This window comes from Triticum urartu, chromosome 2A (assembly GCF_056163025.1).
Source record: "Triticum urartu cultivar PI428250 chromosome 2A, HENAU_Tu73, whole genome shotgun sequence".
Lineage (NCBI taxonomy): Eukaryota > Viridiplantae > Streptophyta > Magnoliopsida > Poales > Poaceae > Triticum > Triticum urartu.
In genome coordinates, this window is record NC_141874.1 from 50,255,842 (window position 1) to 50,264,410 (window position 8,569).

At 44.7% G+C, this 8,569-nt stretch overlaps 2 protein-coding genes across 2 annotated transcripts; one reads left to right on the plus strand and one right to left on the minus strand.

Moving 5' to 3' along the window:
* Positions 1-1,098: 1,098 nt before the first annotated feature.
* LOC125540898 (peroxidase 21) lies at positions 1,099-2,597 on the minus strand. The gene is made up of 2 exons (XM_048704428.2): positions 2,443-2,597; positions 1,099-2,322 (listed from the first exon to the last, which is right to left on the minus strand). The coding sequence occupies exons 1-2, from the start codon at positions 2,507-2,509 to the stop codon at positions 1,364-1,366; spliced, it is 1,026 nt and encodes a 341-aa protein (XP_048560385.1). The 5' UTR covers positions 2,510-2,597; the 3' UTR covers positions 1,099-1,363.
* A 4,388-nt stretch (positions 2,598-6,985) lies between these two features.
* Positions 6,986-8,065, plus strand: LOC147983603 (uncharacterized). Its single transcript, XM_087539561.1, has 2 exons — positions 6,986-7,761; positions 7,836-8,065. The coding sequence occupies exons 1-2, from the start codon at positions 7,068-7,070 to the stop codon at positions 8,063-8,065; spliced, it is 924 nt and encodes a 307-aa protein (XP_087395687.1). The 5' UTR covers positions 6,986-7,067.
* Positions 8,066-8,569: the final 504 nt, after the last annotated feature.

The following is an 8,569-nucleotide window of genomic DNA, read 5'->3' on the forward strand; positions in this document are numbered from 1 at the left end:
ACTTTTTGAGTTTTTTAAATTGTTCATGTTTTCAAAAATTGCTTGTGTTTTCAAAAATGTTTGCAACTACAAATATTGTTCACATTTTTATTTAAATATTCTGCATCTATAAATTTGTTCACAAATTTTTAATAAATGTTCAAAAAGGTTTCAAATCTGACGATGTAGTGAGTTCCTAAATATTCACGCTGATTAATTATCGCAAACATCCATTTATTCTAGTGGCTAGAAGACACGCGTTAAGTAGTTGGAGCATGGTAGTTCGATTCCTTCTTAAGTGTGGCTTTTGTCTTGCAACTTTTTCTTGTTTTTTTTCTGAGACGAAACAACATACTTAAGTTTTTTTTTTCCTGTGTGCTACAAACCAAGAAGCTTCGGTGCCTAGCTGTGTATACCCGCCAGTCGAGACGCACTTAGCTTGTTTAGCACCAACGGAGAAACTCGGCTGGACAACCATCAAACAAAAATTAAACGAATCAGCTGTAGAAAGTTGTCAATGAAAGAGCCACAAGCAAAATGTGACATCATATTAGATGTAAGATTTTATTTTTTCCTGTGTGCTACAAACCAAGAAGCTTCGGTGCCTAGCTGTGTATACCCGCCAGTCGAGACGCACTCAGCTTGTTTAGCACCAACGGAGAAACTCGGCTGGACAACCATCAAACAAAAATTAAACGAATCAGCTGTAGAAAGTTGTCAATGAAAGAGCCACAAGCAAAATGTGACATCATATTAGATGTAAGATTTTTTTTTTCATGTGTGCTACAAACCAAGAAGCTTCGGTGCCTAGCTGTGTATACCCGCCAGTCGAGACGCACTCAGCTTGTTTAGCACCAACGGAGAAACTCGGCTGGACAACCATCAAACAAAAATTAAACGAATCAGCTGTAGAAAGTTGTCAATGAAAGAGCCACAAGCAAAATGTGACATCATATTAGATGTAAGATTTTATTTTTTCCTGTGTGCTACAAACCAAGAAGCTTCGGTGCCTAGCTGTGTATACCCGCCAGTCGAGACGCACTCAGCTTGTTTAGCACCAACGGAGAAACTCGACTGGACAACCATCAAACAAAAATTAAACGAATCAGCTGTAGAAAGTTGTCAATGAAAGAGCCACAAGCAAAATGTGACATCATATTAGATGTAAGATAATATCTCACATCTAAATGTGACATAGAATTCGGATAACACATATTTATCGGGTACAGGCAGGCATCATGCATGCTCATACAGCAAGCCAAGCATGCAAACAGCCACACATGATACGTGGCCCCTTCATCACTTCCTCTGAATTATTTTCGTGCCCCACGCCACGAGCACATACACACACACACGATCACGTCTTGCCACTGATCACTAGCCCTTACTTAGCGTTGACGAACCTGCAGTCCTTCCTGACCTCCCCCTGCCCGCCGGTGAGCGGCCCGTTCTCCGACATCCTCACCAGCGCCGCCGCGAACGTCTCACGAAAGTACCCGTTATCGGCCGCCATCTTCTTCACGAACGGTGCGGTGCGCGGGTCGGAGGCGAGCCGCTGGTCCACGAGCAGGAGGCCCCGGCCTTTCAGCAGGTTCTTGTGGTACATGTTGTCGAGCACCATGGGCGTGGCGCGGTCGTTGCGCGCGTACGCCACGTCGCGGGTGTCCTCCCTCGCGTCCGCCGTCGGGCACCGGCCCCGCAGGTACGCGCCGTACGCCGGCTCCATGCCGCCGTCCACCGCCGGGTACAGCCGCGCCACCAGGTTGTTGCAGTGGACGCGGCCCACCGAGTGCGCGCCCAGCAGCGCCACAACGGCCTCCGCGTCCAGCCCCATGGCCGCGAACCGGGACAGCACCGCCGACACCGTGTCGTTGTGGTTCGGGACGTACCGCTCCACCTCGCCGTACCGGCTCTCCGTGGCGTCCCGCCGCCCCGTCCGCATCGGGATCGCCGCCGGCCCGCCCAGCATGGCCGCGCCGTCCCTGGCGGCCAGCGCGAGCACGTCGGCGCACGACACTGTCCCCGGGCATTCGCGCTCCAGGGCGGACTTGATGGCGCCCACGTACTTGAAGTTGCGCATGCCGAAGCTCCTCGGGGAGGCCTGCTCGGAGACGAGGCCCGTGGCGGCGTCGGTCTCCAGGAGCAGCGAGGCGTCGCAGGACTTGACGGTGCAGTCGTGGAAGAGGGCCCGGAGCCACGACACGGCCGTGTTGCCGTGCTCCTCGTACAGCCTCCTCACCTGCTCCTTGACGATCTCCTCCGCCCTCGGGCAGCTCTCGGAGTAGAAGTTGAGCCTCAGACCACCGCCATCGCCACCACTCGCAGCAGCGGCGGCAGCATTCCCTGCCATGGCATGGCAGCAGATTAAGCAAACTGTCTTGAAGTTCTACTACTCGAGTTGAGATTGATGATCGTGCATTTCAGACGGAAATTGAGGAATGAAATGTGCAGTTAGTAACTTACAGGCAGTGAAGCAGCACAAGAGGAGCAGTGCAGATGCCATTGGCACTAGGCTTGAGCTCAGACCCATCTTCTTCAGTTCACTGGCCTTTACAAATATCCAAGGGGGGTAGAAGGTGCTCGACCCACTCTCGTCTCATCTCTCTTATAGCCTAGGCGCCAAGTGGGAGGGAAGTGAGGTTGAGTGAGTGGTTAACTGAAAGTGACACCATTGGAGATCTGATGGTCCAGTGCTCTATATCCATGAAAGTGCGGTTACTTCCTAGCTGACCGACACAAAGGTGTAAGTGCAGACGTAACAGAAACACAGGTCATAAACTTGGTTGAATGCGATTAAATCAACTTTCTGCAAGAGGAGCCTTACTTGGCAGTTGCTGAAACAAGAACAGCGGCTAGTTCTATGCCCTCCCTACCACCGGCCGGAAAGGCGGGCGTGCATTTCCTGAATCTGACATGCACCACCACCTTACTCCATTTTCAGTCAAGAGATCTGCAGTGTATATGCAGTTGAATGAAAACGCTGAAATGAATGCACGCATCGGTTACCTGACTTGGTTTCTTCCACCTCAATTTACACCCTGCAACTTCGACCGAATATGGCACTAAACATAAAGTTCGCAGCAGAGATCCACATTAAAAACCTCTGAGAACTGGCTTCCCGGAACAAGCAAGATGGTAGTATGGGGGGAATTGGATAATTAAAATCTTTAGTTTCAGCGTTGCGTGGCTATCTTAAACGTCTGAAACTCGGACAGCAATGTGTTGGTCTCAATCAGGCTTGATGCTGCAAGTTTCTAGGTGGTGCTCCGCTATTGCAAAGCAGTGCTTGAACCATTATTGCAAACCACCGCTAAGAACAAATTATGTGAATGCTGAAAAATAGCGCAAATAATACGACAAACTCTATAAGTGATGTTCTGGGATATTTATTTTTTCAAATATATATATGGACCATAAAACAAAGTGGAATCATGGCATGTAGCATCGTTGACCCTATATCTCAGTTATTGCGACCGTTCTTATTATGCATGGCCATGGCCTAATAATGCGGATCATTTCTTTTTGTAATGTTTTATTTGCACCACCACTTTACACTATTTCACTCGAAAAATCTGCAAGTGCATACATCAGTTACACGGCTTGGGCCGTGGGCCTCGATTTACACCGTGTCGCTTCAAAATGTTCACTCTGTATAAAAATAATATCCGGGGAGTGTTAAATTGTGTTCTTGCGCTATTAAAAAATGTTATCCATTTTAAAAAATATTTGTAAAATTTTATAAAATGTTCATGATATTATTAAGAAATGTTGGTGCAATGTTTAAAAAAATATGTTCTTAACTTTAGAAAAGAGTTTCTTACAATTCATAAAGAGGTTCATGATAGTAAACACAATACAATATGTTTCAAGAACATGTCCATGATATTCTATGAAAATGTAGAATTTTATGCGTAATTTAAAAAAAGTACAGTAAAAAAATGTTCATAAAAATAAAAGAATGTTTTAACACTTGACAATGTTTTTCTCATTATAAACAGTATTCATGGCATTAATAAAAATGTTCAATGTGTGTTACAAAATGTTCATTGTGTAGTATTAAAAATATATTCAGTGCCTATTTGAAATAAGGTAAAAGGGGAAAATGGAGAAAGAAATAAAATAGATAAAATAATGATAAATAGAAACACGGAAAAAAAAACATAAAAAACACTACGACAGCTTCCAAAAACCGGGCGAAAGGCTACTAAAATCAATTCCCACCATAGAAACCGCCCGCACCACATGTGTAAAAATCAAGAACAAAAAAAAACATCTCGCTGACAGCGAGTATAGTGTCTGTGTCGCCTGAAGGATTCCCTTCATGTGTAGCTACTGGTTCGGCCCATTTTTCGTGTTTTTTTGTTCACTAGGATTCAATAGAGACGCTTGTGGTTTCGTTCGGTCATTGTCGTGGTTTTGTCACGGCAGATGTCCTAGTGTGAGGACTTAGACGTGAGGCCATCGCAACTAGGTGGTTAGCTTGACAGGGTTAAGCGGAATCGAGAGACACAAGTTTACCCAGGTTCGGCCCCTCACGATGGAGGTAAAAGCCTACTCTTGCTTTTCTGCTTATTGATTGAGTATCGATTACAAGGGAGCGGATTCTCTTGACCTAGCTATCGATTGATTGTCATCTGACATATCTATGCCGGGGACTCGCCTTTATATATAGGTCGATGCGTCTGGCTTACAAGAATCTGGGTCGTGTCATGACCCGTGACTGAGTCCAACTCTAAGTTATCTTGCCTTCTGCGGCAAGACACCACATGGCGGCTTATACCTCTGGGCCGCCCGTCGCCTTGTCCCGGGCCCTAAGCCGGCCCATCTTGTGAGTCGTGCTTCTAGTCCTGCGTCTTGACCGCTCTGGCCCATCTGAAGCCTGGCTCCAAGAATCGCCAGTAACATGACCCGGTCTTTATGACGGCGGGTTATATCGCGGGGTTATATCCCCAATAGTCATTGTACAGGTTTTGGCCTGGTTTTTTGTAGGCCTTTACCCTTTTTATTTCTCTTTGGTTTTCTTTGTTTTTTCTCTTTTTTGTTTTCTTTCACCGGGTTTCTTCATTTCTTGCTCTGTTGTCATTTCTTTTTCAACAGTTTTGTTTTTTTCTTTATCAGTTTTCATTGGGTTTTTTTTATTTTTTTTTTGTTTTATTTTTGGTTTTTCTAGGTTTTCTTTTTAAAACACATGCAAAAAGGTCAGTACACAATACAAATTTTGGGCGTACACGTGAAACATTTTTTTGTTAAACCTTCAACATTTCAAATACACAGTGTACACTTTTCCCTTTGAGACCCGCTTCGGTACACCCCCCCCCCCCCCTCACAAAACGTATAAGGGGCAATATGGACATTTAACGTATTGTACTCGCCGGATATATACGGCGTACGTTCATATTAGGCTCAATGGACGGCCTGGCCCATTTACATTATTTCTTTCTTTTATTAAACTTCAAAAAGATGAGCCGCCGCCCTTGCGCAAAATGACTACTTCTTGCCTCTATGAAACCCTCGTATCCGTTTCTCAAAAAAAAACCTCGTATCGTACATAAGAAAAAGATCATCTTGCCCTTTATTATGAAGGGGTATGGAGCAATTTGAGCCATCAATGTGTTTAGGGGAGTATTTAACCAAAAACTACCACATTTGCCGGAAACGTGACGAAAAACTACCACTCTACGTTTTTGTGCGAAAAACTACCAATTTTTTCCTAAACCGTGGCAAAAAACTACCAACTCGAAAAAATGCTCGCTTCGCCCGCGCTAACCCCGTTTCTGACCGGTTGGGCCCGCGAACAGTTGCCACGCGGGCTAACGGGCGGCCGGCGCGCGTTGACGGCCGTTATCGGCGCGTCCGCTGTCGGAACGGCGGCTGTCGGTCGGCCAATGGGTCAAGATCTGATCCTCTCCCCTGTCGCTGCACTCTCTCCGTCCTCTCCCTCTCTCTGAACTAGGTGGCGGCGGCGACGACGATGGCGGCGATGGTTCCGGAGGGGGGCGTCGGTGATATGGGTGGTGGCGGCGACGACGACGACGCTGGCGGCGGTGGCACAAGTTTGGACGCTGCGGGCTCAGTCGACAATTGGTTGGGGAGCACCAGCTTCTCGACGCAGGCCGGCTCACAGCAGCAGGAGGCACAGCTCGCCCAGTCATCGCCAATGGGTTGCAGGTATGGAAATATCATCTGCTAGGTTAGCTGCTTCAATCTGTCAATTTGGTTATCTGCTCATGAATTGGTTAGCTGCTTCAATCTGGCAAATTAGTAAGATGTGTTTGTTATAGATTGTTGTGTAGTAAATTGTATTGCACTTGTAGCTCTGTCATTTTCAATTCAATTCATGAGCACCTATTTCTGCAGTTTTGCTGACAAGAAGTGGGAGATATGGTTTCATTTAGAAGGAAGAAACCCTGTGAAAAGGGGTATATATGAGTCAGATATATCTTTTGTTACTCTACAATCACTCATTGCTAGTGAAGGGTATGGGCAGAGTGATTACATGTACTATGTGAAGGAGGAGGAAATTGGATCTGAAAGAGTAAAGTATTTAGGTAATGAATCTAGTGTTCATGAAATGTTGGAGTTTTTTAATCATGTTAATGTTGTGAACATAAAGGTTGTGAGAGATGTTGAACCTGGAATAAGCACACAGGCTATTCAGAATTACATGAACACTCAAGAGAGTTGCTGTGTGCAAAAGGTTGTGGAGCAATCTGAGCTTCAGAATGAGATAGATGATAGAAAGGCTCAGCTTGAGAGGAGCAGGATTCAAAGAGAGGCAGATTTGAACCACTTTGAAGGAGACACTGAAGTGTCTGAATTTTGTTCTGATGATTCAGTTCATTCAGATGGGAGTGCTGAAGTTGTTCAACAAATGGAAATAGAGTGTGCCTCTCAAGAGGAAACAGCATTGCAAAGTACTGCTATTGTGAAACATGTGAAGAACCCTGGGCCAACTAGCAGATGTCACAATGAGGTAGAGAAAAAAATGTTTTGAAGATTGGTTTCCTGAAGCAGATGAGTTTTGTTTTGCTGGTGATGCAGGCATAAGTGATGAGGAAGAAGAAGATGAAGTTGAACTACCATACATCATGAAGAAGCCAAAGACAAAGAGTAGTAAGAAAAAGATGAAGGAAAGGGTATATTTTGACCCTTCAATTCCCAATTCACATTTACTCTTGTGCAAGAGCTTGTGTTTTGATTCTGTTTACCAGTTCAGAGAAGCATTAAGAGATTTTCATATAAGGACTTTGAGGTCTTTTCACTACCACAGGAACACTTCAACAAGAATTATTGTTTGGTGTTCACAGAGAGAGCATGGATGTGAATTTTACATGTGTGCCTCCAGGATAGCTCATGAAAGAACATTTTGCATTAAGAAGTGTAACATGGAGCACACTTGTCCAGCATCAGCAGAGAACACAAAGGTTACTACTAAGTGGCTTTCCAAAGCAGTTGAGCCTTCTATTAGAGCAGATCCTAGAGCACCTGTGGATTCACTAATTAAAAACAGCAAAGTCAGGTTTTCAGTTGATGTATCAAAGAGTGTGGCCTATAGGGCAAGGAGGAAGGCTATTAAGGTTGTACAAGGTGACCAGAAGGAGCAGTACTATAGACTGAGGGACTACCTACAAGCAGTTCTTGACACAAACCCTAGTAGCAGGTGTGTAGTTACAACATTTGAGGACCCAGAAAACCCTGCCCCAACTCCTAGATTTAAGTACATGTTCTACTGCTTGCATGCATCAAAGCAAGGATTTCTTAATGGTTGCAGGCCCTTTATAGGTAAATATATAACTGCATTTTGTTCAAAATATCTTGTTGTAATTTTTTGGTAGCTAATTTGGGTATGGATGCAGGGCTTGATGGTTGCTTCATCAAGCTAACCACTGGACAGCAAATTCTTGCAGCCACAGGAAGAGATGGCAACAACAACATCTACCCCATAGCCTTTGGTGTGGTTGATAAGGAAGATTCAGAAAGTTGGACATGGTTCTTAACCCAGCTAAGATGTTGCATTGGAAGTGGAAGCAAATTTGGAACCTACACCATTATTTCTGACAGGCAAAAGGTATGCAACCTATCTTAGCCAGTAGTTCAGATAAATATAGTTATTACTGGCTTTATTTGTTTTTGTTCATGACCATGGTTATTAATTTACAATCAGGGTCTTCTTAAGGCTATAAATGAGGTGTTCCCTGATTCCCCTCAGAGATACTGCCACAGGCACATCTATGCAAATTTTCAGTCAGCTGGTTTCAGAGGAGCAGAACTAAAAAGCTAGTAGATAAGGCTAGCTACTCATTCACCAAACATGGCCATGAATTAGCAATGGCAGAGCTTAAAGCAGAGTGTGAGGATGCCTGGAAGTGGCTTACAAAAATTCCAAAGGAGACTTGGTGTAGGTCTTCAATGGATTACAATTGCAAAACTGATCTTGTTGTGAACAACCTTAGTGAGGTTTTCAACAAAATGATCCTTGATGTTAGGGCCAAACCAATTAGAACTATGTTTGAAGGAATAAGGACTAAGCAGATGATCAAAAGGCAGAAGACTAGGGAAAAAACAGAGAACAGCAGGTGGATGATCACAC

Coding starts and splice junctions, on each gene's coding strand:
- LOC125540898 (XM_048704428.2), bottom strand. CDS start 2,509: ATGGGTCTGAGCTCAAGCCTAGTGCCAATGGCATCTGCACTGCTCCTC. Junction 2,323..2,442: donor CTTGTGCTGCTTCACTGCCT/GTAAGTTACTAA, acceptor ATGCCATGGCAG/GGAATGCTGCCGCCGCTGCT.
- LOC147983603 (XM_087539561.1), top strand. CDS start 7,068: ATGAAGAAGCCAAAGACAAAGAGTAGTAAGAAAAAGATGAAGGAAAGG. Junction 7,762..7,835: donor TGGTTGCAGGCCCTTTATAG/GTAAATATATAA, acceptor GTATGGATGCAG/GGCTTGATGGTTGCTTCATC.